At 50.6% G+C, this 17,035-nt stretch overlaps 2 protein-coding genes across 2 annotated transcripts in view; one reads left to right on the top strand and one right to left on the bottom strand.

Annotated features, from left to right (window-relative positions):
• Nucleotides 1-16,392, bottom strand: part of nup214 (nucleoporin 214) — a 53,331-nt gene extending 36,939 nt beyond the window's left edge. The window contains exons 1-6 of the mRNA XM_072487810.1: nucleotides 16,198-16,392; nucleotides 14,110-14,261; nucleotides 11,201-11,393; nucleotides 9,754-9,824; nucleotides 7,980-8,043; nucleotides 5,391-5,494 (exon numbers count right to left, since the gene is read on the bottom strand). Coding sequence (XP_072343911.1) covers nucleotides 5,391-5,494; nucleotides 7,980-8,043; nucleotides 9,754-9,824; nucleotides 11,201-11,393; nucleotides 14,110-14,261; nucleotides 16,198-16,375 — 762 coding nt within the window. The 5' untranslated portion in view covers nucleotides 16,376-16,392. The remainder of the gene's footprint in view (nucleotides 1-5,390; nucleotides 5,495-7,979; nucleotides 8,044-9,753; nucleotides 9,825-11,200; nucleotides 11,394-14,109; nucleotides 14,262-16,197) is intronic.
• Nucleotides 16,393-16,480: 88 nt separating this feature from the next.
• Nucleotides 16,481-17,035, top strand: part of LOC140398867 (uncharacterized) — a 144,412-nt gene continuing 143,857 nt past the window's right edge. The window contains exon 1 of the mRNA XM_072487809.1: nucleotides 16,481-16,495. Within this exon, the coding sequence (XP_072343910.1) occupies nucleotides 16,481-16,495 (15 nt within the window). The remainder of the gene's footprint in view (nucleotides 16,496-17,035) is intronic.

Genomic DNA, 17,035 nt, shown 5'->3' with positions numbered 1-17,035 from the left:
TAATCGGGCCAAGGCGGTGCCTCATAAAAAGAAGATAAAATTTGGAATGCTGCAACCGGCAAGACTGTGGGTCACATATCGAGGGAGGCACCACTACTTTGAGACGGCGGATGAAGCGTGGACTTTTATTGTGGAAGAAAAACTGGAATGAGTGGGTTATTAAAAAGAACGTTTGAACAAAGTGGTGGGGCGAATGTGGGGGCCAAAGAGGGGGTTTAAAAAGGGGGGAAAGAGGAGTTTTATGTACTAATCCTGCGATGTGGTAACTTTTCTCTCTCCCACAGGTGGTGATGGGGGGAGGAAAGGAGGTGGAAGAGATGGGGCGTTGGCCATTGGGGGCGGGGCCAAGGGAGAAGCGCGGGCTTGGTTCCCGCGCTATGATAATCATGGCGGGAACAGAAAAGCAGGAAGGAGGGGGCGTCGCACGCTGCGAGCCGAGGTCACGGGGGGAAGCCGAGGTCGGCCAGAGTTTGCTGACTTCTGGGAGCAACATGGGGGGAGTAATTACGCTAGCGGGGGACCTAGCAGGGGGGGTGGGAGGGGGGAATTACTGGGTTGCTGCTGCTGGGGAGAGGGGGGAGCTGGTATGGGGGAGGATGGGCGGGGGGGCACCGCCTGGGGGAGATACAGCTGCGTGGGAACCGGGTGAGGAGCTGGAAAAAGGTGATGGCTAATCGACAAGGGGGGGGGGGGTAGGAAGCCCCCCAACTCGGCTGATCACGTGGAACGTGAGAGGGCTGAACGGGCCGATAAAGAGGGCACGGGTACTCGCACACCTTAAGAAACTTAAGGCAGATGTGGTTATGTTACAGGAAACGCACCTGAAACTGATAGACCAGGTTAGGCTACGCAAAGGATGGGTGGGGCAGGTGTTCCATTCGGGGCTAGATGCGAAAAACAGGGGGGGTGGCTATATTAGTGGGGAAGCGGGTAATGTTCGAGGCAAAGACTATAGTGGCGGATAACGGGGGCAGATACGTGATGGTGAGTGGCAAACTACAGGGGGAGACGGTGGTTTTGGTAAACGTATATGCCCCGAACTGGGATGATGCCAATTTTATGAGGCGGATGCTAGGACGCATTCCGGACCTAGAGATGGGAAAGCTGATAATGGGGGGAGATTTTAATACGGTGTTGGAACCAGGGCTGGATAGGTCGAAGTCCAGGACTGGAAGGAGGCCGGCAGCAGCCAAGGTACTTAAAGATTTTATGGAGCAGATGGGAGGTGTAGACCCGTGGAGATTTAGCAGACCTAGAAGTAAGGAGTTCTCGTTTTTCTCCTATGTCCATAAAGTCTACTCGCGAATAGACTTTTTTGTGCTGGGTAGGGCATTGATCCCGAAGGTGAGGGGAACGGAGTATACGGCTATAGCCATTTCGGATCACGCTCCACACTGGGTGGACTTGGAGATAGGGGAGGAAACAGGAGGGCGCCCACCCTGGAGAATGGACATGGGACTAATGGCGGATGAGGGGGTGTGTCTAAGGGTGAGGGGGTGCATTGAAAAGTACTTGGAACTCAATGATAATGGGGAGGTCCAGGCGGGAGTGGTCTGGGAGGCGTTGAAGGCGGTGGTTAGAGGGGAGCTGATATCAATAAGGGCACATAAAGGGAAGCAGGAGAGTAAGGAACGGGAGCGGTTGCTGCAAGAACTTTTGAGGGTGGACAGACAATATGCGGAAGCACCGGTGGAGGGACTGTACAGGGAAAGGCAAAGGCTACATGTAGAATTTGACTTGCTGACTACGGGCACTGCAGAGGCACAATGGAGGAAGGCACAGGGTGTACAGTACGAATATGGGGAGAAGGCGAGCAGGTTGCTGGCACACCAATTGAGGAAAAGGGGAGCAGCGAGGGAAATAGGGGGAGTGAGGGATGAGGAAGGAGAGATGGAGCGGGGAGCGGAGAGAGTGAATGGAGTGTTCAAGACATTTTATAAAAAATTATATGAAGCTCAACCCCCGGATGGGAGGGAGAGAATGATGGGCTTCTTGGATCGGCTGGAATTTCCCAAGGTGGAAGAGCAGGAAAGGGTGGGACTGGGAGCACAGATCGAGGTAGAAGAAGTGGTGAAAGGAATTAGGAGCATGCAGGCGGGAAAGGCCCCGGGACCGGATGGATTCCCAGTCGAATTCTATAGAAAATATGTGGACTTGCTCGCCCCGGTACTGACGAGGACCTTTAATGAGGCAAAGGAAAGGGGACAACTGCCCCCGACTATGTCTGAAGCAACGATATCGCTTCTCTTAAAGAAGGAAAAGGAGGAGACGGCATAGGGGAAAGACTGGAGCCTTGGGGGGGCCCCCGATAAGAAACAATCATAGGTTTGCCCCGGGGGGAATGGATGGGGGATATGGAATGGGGCAAAGAGCAGGAATAACGCAACTGAAAGATCTGTTTGTGGATGGGAAGTTCGCGAGTCTGGGAGCGCTGACCGAGAAATATGGGTTGCCCCAAGGGAATGCATTCAGGTATATGCAACTGAGGGCTTTTGCGAGGCAACAGGTGAGGGAATTCCCGCAGCTCCCGACAAAAGAGGTGCAGGACAGAGTGATCTCAAAGACATGGGTGGGGGATGGTAAGGTGTCAGATATATATAGGGAAATGAGGGACGAGGGGGAGACTATGGTAGATGAACTAAAAGGGAAATGGGAAGAAGAGCTGGGGGAGGAGATCGAGGAGGGGCTGTGGGCAGATGCCCTAAGCAGGGTAAGCTCGTCGTCCTCGTGTGCCAGGCTAAGCCTGATTCAGTTTAAGGTATTACACAGGGCGCATATGACTGGAGCACGGCTCAGTAAATTTTTTGGGGTGGAGGATAGGTGTGCGAGGTGCTCGAGAAGCCCAGCGAATCATACCCATATGTTTTGGTCATGCCCAGCACTACAGGGGTTTTGGATGGGGGTGACAAAGGTGCTTTCAAAAGTAGTAGGAGTCCGGGTCGAACCAAGCTGGGGGTTGGCTATATTTGGGGTTGCACAAGAGCCGGGAGTGCAGGAGGCGAGAGAGGTCGATGTTTTGGCCTTTGCGTCCCTAGTAGCCCGGCGCAGGATATTGTTAATGTGGAAAGAAGCCAAGCCCCCGGGGGTGGAGACCTGGATAAATGACATGGCGGGGTTTATAAAGCTAGAGCGGATTAAGTTCGTCCTAAGGGGGTCGGCTCAAGGGTTCACCAGGCGGTGGCAACCGTTCGTCGAATACCTCGCAGAAAGATAGACGGAATGGAAAAAAGGCAGCAGCAGCAGCCCAGGATCGGGGGGAGGAGGAGGAACCAGAAGGACTCTCAGGGTTGTTAATATATACTGTATAGTATGTATAGGTCGTTGCTACAGATAATTATATATTGGACTGTTAAATTATATTTTTGGAGAGTGTTATTTGTGATAAGGCAGTTGCCAATTAGGGCTAGTTTTCATTTGTTATGTATTATTTATTCATTTTTTGTTTATAAAATAGGTCATTGTTATTTGTGTTGTTATAATATTGTGTAAAGGATGCACAATGTACTGTGTTGGTTGACCAAAAATTTTCAATAAAATATTTAATCAAAAAAAAGTCGTAAAAGAGTGGTAATCATCTATTCCAACTACTTACTTGGAATATTGTTATGATTGCTGGAGAGTCCCTGGAGAGTTGATAATGTTGAGGGATTGTATTTCGTCCGAACTAAGCAGGCCATGGAACTTAGTGGGATACAGGTGGTGTTAATTAATGGGAGGTTCCAGGTCTGTCTGTAGTTTTGCAATTTGCCATAAGATTTGAGTCTGACAAGGCAGAAGGATTTTAAGTTGAACAGCAGTTTTGCCAAATGCTGTTAGGTTGGGAAATATACTGGATCTGCACTTGAAAGGAAGTCTCTCCAAAGGTCTCTACACAGATAAGCAAGTAACCTATATTGTTCACTTTATTTATAAGCAGCATTTGAACTGCATTGGCTTGCTAAGTTCAAGTTTTTCCCTTTAGGAACTGTTTAACTGAGAATTCTAAATGGTAAATGCAAAGTGGGGCTGGTTTAGCACAGTGGGCCAAACAGCTGGCTTGTGATGCAGGACAATGCCAGCAGCGCGGGTTCAATTCCCGTACCGGCCTCCCCAAACAGGTGCCGGAATGTGGCGACTAGGGGCTTTTCACAATAACTTCATTGGAGCCTACTTGTGACAATAATCGATTATTATTAAGTGTGGGTCAGCCTGGATTTGCGTTAAACTCTCTGGAATGGGGCCTGAACCCACAGCCTCTGACACTGCTAGCTGGGCAAATGACATACATTCGCACAGTGCAATTAACATCGTAAAACGTGAGAGGTCATCATGTCAGAGGATTATACATGCAGGTTCACGACTTTGCCAGAAAGGAGATACAGAGCTTCCCAGTAGATCCGGCTTCCACATTGCTGGAGGAGCTGCTGACGACAGGGGGACTGGAGAAGGGGGTAGTGTCGGTGGTTTACGGGGCTATTTTGGAGATGGAGAAGGCACCGCTAGAAGGGATCAAGGCAAAGTTGGAGGAAGAGTTGGGAGACGGTATGGAGGAGGGGTTCTGGTGTGAGGTACTCCGGAGGGTGAACGTCACCACCTCGTGTGCGAGGTTGGGGCTGATACAGCTGAAGGTGGTGTATAGAGCACACCTCACAAGGGCAAGGATGAACCGGCTCTTTGAGGGGGTAGAAGATGTATGTGAACGTTGCGGGGGGTTCCCCGCAAACCATGTTCATATGTTTTGGTCCCATCCAAAGCTGGAGGATTACTGGAAGGAAGTGTTTAGGGTAATCTCTAAAGGGGTGCATGTGAAACTGGACCTGGGCCCTCGGGAAGCCATATTCGGGGTGTCGGACCAGCCGGGTTTGGAAACGGGCGCGGAGGCAGATATCGTAGCCTTCGCCTCGTGAACGCCCGAAGGTGGATCCTTTTGGGGTGGGGATCAACCTCTTCACCCTGTGCCCTGGCGTGGTGGGGGGACCTGCTGGAATTCTTGACGCTTGAAAAGGTCAAATTTGAACTGCGGGGAGGATGGAGGGGTTCTACAATTCATGGGCGTTATTCATTATGCACGTTCGAGAATTGGATCACATCGAACATTAGGGAGGTTGGGGGCTGGGAGGGTTGGGGGGAGGGGGGCTGTGCGTGTTAATGGTGACTGTGGGTGATTCCGGATTCCTTTTGTCATTTGTTTATGTAAACATGCGGGATAATGTTTGGGGTTTGGCGGGAGGATGGGATCGTTGTTATTGACATGGGGATTGACATTACATTCGTTACTGATTATTGTTGCGTGTAAATTTGGGAGAAAATGTGAAAAAGGAGAATAAAATTTTTTTATTTTTTTTAAATGTCAGAGGATTATACACGTGACTTGTGAAAATTCAAAGTATGTCCAAAGACAGAGCGCCTACCGCCAGGGAAAGAATCACAAGCTCAGGCGGACTCTCCAGTGATCCGTCTGCAGCCACATAAATCACAGCAAACACGTACGTACTGATCCAGCAGATATCCAACACTGTCAAAGGAAAAGACACAATCTCAGCATCAATGAAACAGAGTACCAGCTGTAAACAAAATCCAACACTTTGAACGTCAAAACAGCCCAGATGCAGGGAAGAGTCAGAATCCCGTTACGCAAGCCGGTTTAATTAAAAGCAACCGTTTTGTTTCTCAGTGAAAGTGCTATTTGAGGGCAGCACGGTGGCAGTGGTTAGCACTGCTGCCTACAGCTCTTAAGACCCGGGTTCAATACCAGCCCCGGGTCACTGTCCATGTGGAGTTTGCGCATTCTCCCGGTATCTGCGTGGGTTTCACCCCCACAATCCAAAGATGTGCAGGGTAGGTGGATTGGCCGCGCTAAATTTCCCCTTAATTGGAATTTTAAAAAGAATGCGCTATTTGGAATGCCCATACCCGAACTCAAGACTTCAGCTACGGGAGAGGGGCAATATCTCTGGTAGCACAGAATGCAAGCTGCCCTGGTACGGACGTGTGTGCACGCAAGGTGACTAACTGCGCGGTGCTGAGGACCCGGGTTCGATCCCTGCCCCGGGTCACTGTCGGTGTGGAGTTTGCACATTCTCCCCGTGTCTGTGTGGGTTTCACCCCCACAACCCAAAAGATATGCAGGGTCGGTGGATTGGTCACACTGAATTGCCCCTTAATGAGAAAAAAAAAGGAAAAAGAACTTGGAGAGCACTGGTGTCAGAATGCCCCCAACCCCCAATTCAGCCTTCACCTGTGAACCTTTCCCCAATTTGCACCATTCCGACAGTGGCCGTAACGGGCTTCGTGAAGGTGGTGACAAGGTCCTCCTGAAAGACAGGTTTGTTCTCCTGTTTCTGCTGTTGGGAAATCAAAGCCGCAACAAACAGATGGCAAACTGCAAAACCCTGTGGTAATCGGAACCCAGGCCCTAGGAGTAGCCCATTGGGCCCCTGGGGCCTGCTCAGCCATTCAACACCGATCGAGTCCTCAAATTCACTTTGCTGCTGTCTGCCTCCAAAAACACAGCAAGTCTCGTCCATCAAAAATCTGCCGAACTGAGCCTTAAATACATTCATTCGCCCGGACTCCACTGCGCTCTGGGGAGGAAAATTCCACAGACCAATGGCCCTCAGGGAGAAAACAAAATGTCCTAATCTCTTACCCTTAAACTGCACCCCTCAATATGATCACCTCTCATCCTTCTGATGTCCAGTGGATGGGCCCAACATATTAAACCTTGGATAATACAAAAAACAAACAAAGAAAAGTACAGCACAGGAACAGGCCCTTCGGCCCTCCAAGCCCGTGCCGACCATGCTGCCCGACTAAACTACAATCTTCTACACTTCCTGGGTCCGTATCTCTCTATTCCCATCCTATTCATGTATTTGTCAAGATGCCCCTTAAATGTCACTATCGTCCCTGCTTCCACCACCTCCTCCGGTAGCGAGTTCCAGGCACCCACTAGCCTCTGTGTAAAAAAAACTTGCCTCGTACATCTACTCTAAGCCTTGCCCTTCGCACCTTAAACCTATGCCCCCGAGTAATTGACCCCAATTTAAATCCTTGCAGGTTTTAATCTAATCCCTACATGTCTTTAACCTGCCCATTAGAAGGATTCAACCTGACAGAGCATGTTCTTCCACACCCAGTAACTCAGTCACTCTCCAGTTCAGTGATGCCCCATTTCATTGATTACAGAGCTCAATGCAGCATCTCATGGGGCTGGCTCAGCTCAGTGGGCTAGACAGCTGGTTTGTGATGCAGAACCAGGCCAACAGCACAGTTCCAACTCCTGTACCAGCTGAGAATTCTGAATTCTCCCTGTGCCCCCGAACAGGTGCCGGAATGTGGTGACTAGGGGCGTTTCACAGTAACTTCATTGCAGTGTTAATGTAAGCCTACTTGCGACAATAAAGATCATTTATTATTTCTATTTTATTTCAAACTCGGATCGAGGATATCGTGAGGACGTCTCTGCCGAGTGGGTTGCTGCCTGAAACAGCCAGGCCCAGCCTGGTCATTGACCTGTGCTCAAGTTAAGATCACTACAGCTGGCCCAAGTTAGGAAGGAGGGAAAACGTGCATAAAGTACGAGAAGGTTCCCAGTCCTAGCCATATTCCAGTGCGCTTGTCACAGCTCCAATCGGTTACCCTAGTTGTGATGCAAACAACACCATAGCCACCAGTTTTAATGCCGGCATCGTCCCCACCAGGGCAGACATTGCACAAAACCTAGCCACTCATTTTTTTTTTTTAAAAGTGGTTTTGTTGGCAACTTCAGGAGGCCAGTGTGCCAAACGGTGTTGTAGAAGCTAAGAAACTGCAAAAATTGTTCAACCCCTTTCTGCCACCAGAGGTCCCCAGAGTCTGCATTCTGTCACAATGCTGAGAGTCCGACACTGAATTAACGACAGTATTTTGGAAACAAGTGATGAAGTAAATGTCAATTAAACGGTACAGTTTTAAAGTGACAATTTCCAGTGCCTGGAGTCTCACACATACATCCCTACCTTTAACTGGATTTTCCGAAGTGTAGAAAGGTGGAAATGGGATGACCTTCTTTTCTTGCAGAACCTACAGAAAAGAACTTGGAGCATGATCACGTTTAAAAGCTAAAACAACAAGAAACAGTTGTTAAAACCTCTGAATTTAACAAGATCATAGCCGATCTTCCACTTCAACTGTACCGGCCCACAATAGCCCTACGTTCCCGAGCCATCGCCCGAACCCCCACACCCGCGTCCTCCCGCTCGCCCCCTCCCCGCGACCTCCCGCGGCCTCCCGCTCGCCCCCCCCCCCCCCCGCGGCCTCCCGCTCGCCCCCCCCCCCCCGCGGCCTCCCGCTCGCCCCCCCCCCCCCGCGGCCTCCCGCTCGCCCCCCCCCCCGCGGCCTCCCGCTCGCTCGCCCCCCCGCGGCCTCCCGCTCGCCCCCCCCCCCCGCGGCCTCCCGCTCGCCCCCCCCCCGCGGCCTCCCGCTCGCCCCCCCCCCCCGCGGCCTCCCGCTCGCCCCCCCCCCGCGGCCTCCCGCTCACACGTACCCCCGCGACCTCCCACACGTACCCCCGCGACCTCCCACACGTACCCCCGCGACCTCCCACACGTACCCCCGCGACCTCCCACACGTACCCCCGCGACCTCCCACACGTACCCCCGCGACCTCCCACACGTACCCCCGCGACCTCCCACACGTACCCCCGCGACCTCCCACACGTACCCCCGCGACCTCCCACACGTACCCCCGCGACCTCCTACACGTACCCCCGCGACCTCCTACACGTACCCCCGCGACCTCCTACACGTACCCCCGCGACCTCCTACTCGCCCCCTCCCCGCGACCTCCTGCCCTTTGGGTTAGAGAATTCCAAAGATCAGAGAACCCCTCGATTCTCAGACGGAACCGAAGGGATTCCGCTGTTGGGAGCACAAACAACTGATTGGGTCACAAATGACAGGACGGTCTAGTTTGGGGACAATATATCGGGCACCATCAAACTGCACCAACAGTGCTGAGGGCAGCCGACAGTTCTTATTGAATGAAACAAAATGAAAATGAAATGAAAATCGCTTATTGTCACAAGTAGGTTTCAAATGAAGTTACTGTGAAAAGCCCCTAGTCACCACATTCCGGCGCCTGTTCGGGGAGGCTGGTACGGGAATCGAACCGTGCTGCTGACCTGTCTTGGTCTGCTTTCAAAGCCAGCGATTTAGCCCTGTGCTAAACAGCCCCTGAACGGCAGGGGATTTCATGCCAGGGACAGGTGAAAGGGCTGGCGTGTAGCTAAATGCTTTGAGCTCCGCTCCTGGCTGAAAGGTTTACTGGGATAAACACAAGTGTGTTGCTCACTGGAGCCACTGTAACACCTGGAAAATGGAACGCCAGTTTTGAATTGAGCCAGACCCCCTCCCATCCATTGGAGTGCTCAGGCATACCAACAACTTGCATTCATATAGCGCCTTTAGCACAGTAAAATGGACCAAGGTGCTTCACAGGAGTGTTATCAGAATAAAACGTGACCCCCCCAAGCTACGCACAACAGGGCAGGCGCCATTGTTGTTGAGAACTGTCGTAAAACAGACAAGAGAGAGTTGGAGAGGTTTATGTCGGGATCCCCGAAGCTTAGGGCCCAGGAAGCTGGGAGGCCTTGTGCTAAAATGGAGTGATTAATATCCGTGACAGTGAATGGGAGGAGCACAGGTACCCGAGGGTTTGGGGCCGGGAGAAATTGCAAAGATGGGGAACAGCAAGAAAATAGTGGAAAACGCTAAAAAGGCCACTGGAACTTACCGGTGAGTACTGAACCACCGTCCCATTCTGTCGACCTGCGGCCAGCTGCTTACCTTTCGGACTCCAGCACACTGAAGGGGGGGGGGGCGAGAGAGAACATGTTACACTTCGAGGGATAATTTATTTCCCCAGCCCAGCCACCCATTTCTCAACAGCAAACCTCCAAGAGAGGAGGAGAGGGGAGGGGAGGAGAGGGTGTCTGCTCCAACCTGCCGTGTCGCGGGCTGGCTTTCCTTTAACTCGTTCATGCAATGTGTGCATGCCTGGCAAGGCCAGCATTTACTGCCCATCCCGAAATTGCCCTCGAGAGCAGTTAAGACTCAACCCCATTGCCGAGAGTTTAGTCAAATGTATCCAAACCATGCTTGGCCATTCTTCGAGGATGCAACTGGTAGCATTGACGAGGGGAGCCAGTGGATGTGGCTTATTTGGACTTTCAGAGGCTTTCAACAAAGACCCACATAAGAGATTAGTGAAATTAAATCGCATGGGATTAGGGGTAGGAAATGGAGATGGATAGAAAACCGGTTGGCAGGCATGAAAGAGTAGAAATGAACAGCTTTGCAAAGCTGGGTGGGAGGGTGAGTTGAAGTTGAGTGTGTGGGCAAATGAATGGTGGATGAAATATAATGTGGATAAATGAGGTATCCACTTTGTAGCGAAAGTGGGAAGGCAGAGTATTGATGAATGGCCATAAATTACGAGAGGGGAGTGTGCAGCGGGACCTGGGTGTCCTCGTACACCAGTCACTGAAGGTAAGCAGGCAGGTACAGCAGGCGGTAAAGGAGGCAAATGGTACGCTAGCCTTCATTGCGAGAGGATTAGAGTACAGGAGCAGGGATGTCTTGCTGCAATTATACAGGGCCTTAGTGAGGCCACATCTGGAATATTGCATGCCATTTTGGCCTCCTTATCAGAGGGAGGATGTTCTTGCTCTAGAGGTAGCGAAGGTTTGCCAGACAAGCTTGAAGCTGTGCGCAGAGGACAGGTTTTAATCCAGGAAAAAATTAGCTGGGTAGGTGGTTGGGGAGGGATGGGGAAGGAGAAGCAAATGGGACCAGAAGTCACTCTGGTTTCTCACTTCTCAGACACCCTATTCAACCAGGGCATAGTGGCAATATCGGGAACAAAGGAGAAACAGCCCCACACACAAGTAAACTGCAAAGCATTGCCCAAGATAAACAGTCATGAACGCCAGCACCCATTTTCTCTCGCACAATCGGCCCAAATATTTTTTTTAATACTAGCCAAGGTTTATTGCAGATTTGCGAGCAGTGAACCCAAAGCGGGCGAGCTACTTAGGCAACACAACTCTGCAGAAAACAAACAGGGAGACACTCCCCACAGCCCCAGTAGATAATGACACAATCCACAGCCTATAAATGACACAATGGGATCAGTACAATTCATGCCTGTGCCCAAGTCCTTGTGTAGGAGCGACACGTACGTGAAGTTATAGCAGCTGTAGGTGGAAGGCACGCATGCTGCTTAATGACGTCAGTCACTTCCAGTATGGTCAAGCTGCCATCTGACTGGCAGAGGGCCAGGATGCTGCTCACTGCGGGGTTCCACTTCAAATCCAGCACCGTGCATTTGGTTTCTGATTTGTAGTACACAAACGGTCGTTTCTGCTGCTTCTCCTGCAACAAGAGCTTGCATTTATTCACAGCCCGAAACATATTCCAACACAGGCCCGTAATCAGACCAAACGCAACACCGGGCAACACAAGGCGACTCAGGGCAAATGGACGAGGTCTCAACGGTGTTATATTCAATAAAGTTAGGCAGGCGGAGGTTAGGACTGGAGCTGATCTTTATTCGGCCTAACGTTTATTTGCAGAGGGAAACATTACAAGCATATATCTCCTAACTCAGCCACGCTCTGGTGTCAGTAAGTGTCTCTTTATTAGTGAAGTGACCCCCCCCCCCCAAAGTTATTATTCTCCTCCAGCAAATAATTCCATATTGGGACCTGCAGTAGCTGCAACACGGCCAGTGATTAAAATCGGGAACGCTCAACAGGAAGGATAGGAGGTTCAGGGAAATTTGGGGGACTGAAGGGGATTGTGGAGCTCGGAAGTGGTGAGACCGTGGAAGGATTGGAACACAAGGATTGGAATTTTAAATACGTCATTCGTTAATATCAATTCTGTTTATATAGACTCCATTAAATAATCTCTCCTTCATTCTCCACCCACTTGGTGAGGATGTTGAATAGAACATAGAAAATAGGAGGAGATGGCCGTTCGGCCCTTCGAGCCACTCCGCCATTTGTCGTGATCGTGGCTGATCATCCAACTCAATAGCCCAATCCCAGTTTCCCCTCATATCCTTTGATCCCCTTTGCCCCAAGTGAATTATCTTTTTTTTTTTTAAATTTAGAGTACCCAATTGATTTTTTTTCTCCAATTAAGGGGCAATTGAGCGTGGCCAATCCACCTACCCTGCACATCTTTGGGGTTGTGGGGGTGAGGCCCACGCAAACACGGGGAGAATGTGCAAACTCCACACGGACAGTCACCCTGGTCCGGGATAGAACCCGGGTCCTCAGTGCCGTGAGCCAGCAGTGCTAACCACTACGCCCCCGTCCGCCCTGTCAAGTGCTTCTTGAAAACATGCAATGTTTTGACCTCAACTACCTCCTGTGGTAACAAATTCCACAGACTCACCCCTCTCTGGGTGAAGACATTTCTCCTCATCTCTGCCCTAAATGGTCCACCCCGTACCCTCAGACTGTGACCCCTGGTTCTGGACACACCCACCATCGGGAACATCCTTCCTGCATCTACCCTGTCCAGACCTGTTAGAATTTTATAGGCTTCTATGAGATCCCCCTCATTCTCCTGAACTCCAGTGAATACAATCCTAACCGATTCGATCTCTCCTCATAACGTCAGTTCAGTGTCCGTCCGTCCCGCCCCCCCCGCCGCCGCCCAGGAATCAGCCTGGTAAACCTTTGCTGCACTCCCCCCATAGCAATAACATCCTTCCTCAGATAAGGAGGCCAAAACTGCGCACAATACTCCAGGTGTGGTCACACCAAGGCCCTGTGTAGTTGCAGCAAGACATCCCTGTTCATGTACGCAAATCCCCACGCAATGAAGGCCATTTGCCTTCTTTACCGCCTGCTGTACCTGCCTGCTTACCTTCAGCGACTGGTGTACGAGGCACCCAGGTCTTATTGCACATTCCCCTCTCCTAATTTACGGCCATTCAAATAATAGTCTGCCTTCTATCTCATAACAATGTCATCAAACACACAAAAAGAATAAAATGATATATTTGATTTAGTTAGAAGAGACAGGAACACTTTGTATATGTCAAATGTTTCCGTCTAAAAGCAAACAAACTTTGGATTATCGGGACGGAGAGAGGCCATTCAGCCCCTCCAGCTCTGATCTGTATCTCAACTCCACCTTCTCATTTTGGCTCCATTACACTTAAGATTCATAGAACATTACAGCGCAGTACAGGCCCTTCGGCCCTCGATGTTGCGCCGACCTGTGAAACCATTCTAAAGCCCATCTACACTATTCCCTTATCGTCCATATGTCTATCCAATGACCATTTGAATGCCCTTAGTGTTGGCGAGTCCACTACTGTTGCAGGCAGGGCATTCCACACCCTTACTACTCTCTCAGTAAAGAACCTACCTCTGACATCTGTCTTGTATCTATCTCTCCTCAACTTAAAGGTATGTCCCCTCATGCTAGACATCACCATCTGAGGAAAAAAGCTCTCACTGTCCACCCTATCCAATCCACTGATCATCTTGTATGCCTCAATTAAGTCACCTCTTAACTTTCTTCTCTCTAACGAAAACAGCCTCAAGTCCCTCAGCCTTTCCTCATAAGATCTTCCCTCCATACCAGGCAACATTCTGGTAAATCTCCTCTGCACCCTTTCCAATGCCCCTCAGTTTCATGGGGGAAGAGAGAGCTGGGAGCTCAGCTGGTGCTTCTCCCTCCTCAGTCCTGACCAACACCCACTGTGCTGTTAGGGAGGGAGTTCCAAGTTTTTGACCCAGCGAGTGAAGGGACGGCCGATATATTTCCAAGTCAGGAAGGTGAGTGACTTGGAGAGGAACTTGCAGGTGGTGGGGTTCCCAGGTACCTGCTGTCCTTCGAGGTCGCAGGTTTGGAAAGTGCAGTTGAAATGGTCGTGGCTCTTTCAGAAAGCCACCTCCTGCGCTGTATGATTCCAGTGATATTCCTGGATTAGTTAACATCCCATCTCTATGTAAACGGAGATTCCGAGGTGAGCTTCACACTAACGGAGAGCAAGTGTTTAAAACACTGAGCTTGGTCACAGCAATGAATCTGAGCTTAACATCATGGGAGAAAAATCAACACTCACCTTGTTCAAAAACGTTCGTATGTCAAAGAAGGCGATGACGAGCCCATACTCCTCTGATGACATGGCAACAGACAGGGTTAAATCGTCACAGCTCAGGGCAATGTGGTGTACTGGGAGCTTCATAAAAACCGACATGAGAGGGGCATCATCGACTAGAACAGGAAAAAGAGGTTTCGATACAGGCATATGAAGGAGGACGCAGCATTAGGGGGACTGCAGCAATGTGGATATGTTCTATGTTGCTGGACCGGTGGTCCAGACTAACGCTCCTGAGGCACGAGGTCCAATATCACCCGGGCAGCTGACGTGTGATAGAATTTAAATGCAATTAATTTAATAAATCTGGAATTAAATGCACCATTAAGCATCAGACTAGCAGGTTGCCGTAGAAACACATCTGGCTAACTATGAACATCAGGGGAGGAAATCGGCCTTCCTCAACTGGGTTAGGCTCAGGGGTGGGATAAGCCCTTCATATGAATCAGCGATTCCGCCGACTCGGAACTGCCCTCAGAAACGGCCGAGCGCTCATTTTAAGATCATTGTTCCAGCTTTCCCTCCCCAACACAAGGACATTTCTCTCCATTATGCTTACTGAATCTTATTGATCTTCGACACCCAATTGGACCAGCCCTCAAACAAGCCTGGTTTCTGCATTTGTCTGCAGTTTGTCCCAGTGCCACTTTAAGGGGCTGGTCTTGGTTTCGGTTGTCGACTCCAGAAGAGGAAAACAGAGGAACAGATCGGCCGGCAGTGACTCAATATTTAGCACGCTAACCTTTCAGTCAAAAAGTTGCGTGTTCAGGTCCCACCCCAGATACCTCAAACAAAATCGAGGATAACACAATATTACCTGGACATGGCCATCAGCAAGCCCAGGCACCCGGCCGTTGAAGCTATCGCTCACCCCGACTGTCTTCCCTCCTTCTGTGGCTTGCGTTCACACCTGGCTACCCCTGCACATGGTGTCTAACTGTACGCTGGGGAGGTGGTGGCGTAGCGGTATTGTCAGAAACCCAGAGTAAAGCTCCGGGGACCTGGGTTCAAATCCCACCACTACAGATGGTGAATTTTGAATTCAGTAACATTCTGGAATTAGAAGTCTAACGATGACCACAAAACTATTGGCGATTGCCGTAAAAAACCACCTGGTTCACAAATGTCCTTTTGGGGAGGAAATCTGCCGTCCTTACCCGGTCTGGCCTCCACGTGACTCCAGAGCCACAGCAATGTGGTGGACTCTTAACTGCCCCCTCAAGGGGTGGGCAATAAATGCTGGCCCAGCCAGGTATGCCCACGTCTGTGCGGATCAGCGTCTTAATTGAGACACCGAGGGAGTGGGGTGCAGGGGTGGGAGGAGAGGGGGCACACTCGAGTGGACTATTTGACTGAATAGGTCGTCACAACTGACACTCAACTCAGCGTCTCACCAGTTGTCATTGCATCACAACAATACGCACCAATGAGAGTCAGCGATTGTGGACTGTTCACCTCCTCACTTTAGGCCCGCAGGCTAACTGCAGCTCCTGATCTTGGGAGCAGGCAGGCTGCATATTGTCCAAGGACACAGGAGCCGGCAACTCAGCGAGAGTAAGCGGAAAAGGAAGAGAGCAACCAGCTTGTTTTTTGCCACGCTACGAGATTATGGCAAAACCATTCCTTAAAACCACCCGCCCACCTCGGCCACACATCCTTTCCCACCCTTGCCGAGCAGGATCTCATTTGAAACCGTTCATTGAAACGGCATCTGCTGCTTTTGACAGGAAGAGCGTTCCACACTTCTGCCACCCTGCGCGAAAACGTGTCTCCCAAGTTCCCGGCCGAATGGCCTGGCTCGAATTTCTCTTCTACTCCCCAAACAGCAGCAGCAGGAACAACTTCTTTCAAAATCCTAAACACCAGGGTGAAAACCCTCCATGCCCATCGATACAATCCCAGCTTGTGGACTCCCTCCTTGTCCAGGGAGTTATACGGGACAAGCAGGAAACCCGAGTTAAGGCCACTATCAGACCAGCCATTATCTTATTGAACAGAGCTGGCACGGTGGGTACAATGGGAAGAAGTGACTACGATGTGAGGTACACCTACTTATTGTGTTAATGCTCCCCTCGTTTTTGTCAGCCATGCTGATGTACTGGCTGCTGATAATCTTCAGGCCACCCTTCCATCCAATAAACACCAGTCCGTAAATGTTGGACATGGTCAGGAGATTAACCCGATCCTTCGGCAAGGCCTGCGGAGACTCAAAGATTCGGATTTTCTTCATCTGACGGAACTGGAAATTCTGCAGAGCAAATGACACGGAGCAGCCGTCAAAACTCAGGCTCAGCAATTATTAAACAGCAGCTCTGGAACAAAACTACAGAAAACTATGGGCAACACAGTGGTTAGCACTGTTGCTTCACAGCGCCAGGGTCCAGGGTTCAATCCTGCTTGGGTGACTGTCTGTGCGGAGTCTGCACGTTCTCCCCGTGTCTGCGTGGGTTTCCTCCGGGTGCTCCGGTTTCCTCCCACAAGTCCCGAAAGACGTGCTGTTAGGTAATTTGGACATTCTGAATTCTCCCTCCGTGTACCCGAACAGGCAGCGGAGTGTGGCGACTAGGGGCTTTTCACAGAAACTTCATTGCAGTGTTAATGTAAGCCTACTTGTGACACTAATAAAGATTTTTATTATTAAAACTAACATTCAAAGGATGTCACCTATACAACCACAAAAGATAAAAACAAAGATAAATACTTGGAAGGGAAAATAATTTGGAGGATCTATTGATTGGATTGCTCTTCAAAGGGAGGGGGGGGGGGGGGGAGAGAGAGACAGACAGAGAGACAGAGAGAGGGAGACCGAGAGGGAGAGGGAGAGGGAGACCGAGAGGGAGAGGGAGACCGAGAGGGAGACCGAGAGGGAGACCGAGACCGAGAGGGAGAG

This window comes from Scyliorhinus torazame, chromosome 22 (genome assembly GCF_047496885.1).
Source record: "Scyliorhinus torazame isolate Kashiwa2021f chromosome 22, sScyTor2.1, whole genome shotgun sequence".
NCBI lineage: Eukaryota > Metazoa > Chordata > Chondrichthyes > Carcharhiniformes > Scyliorhinidae > Scyliorhinus > Scyliorhinus torazame.
This window is presented reverse-complemented; position numbering and strand designations above follow the sequence as displayed.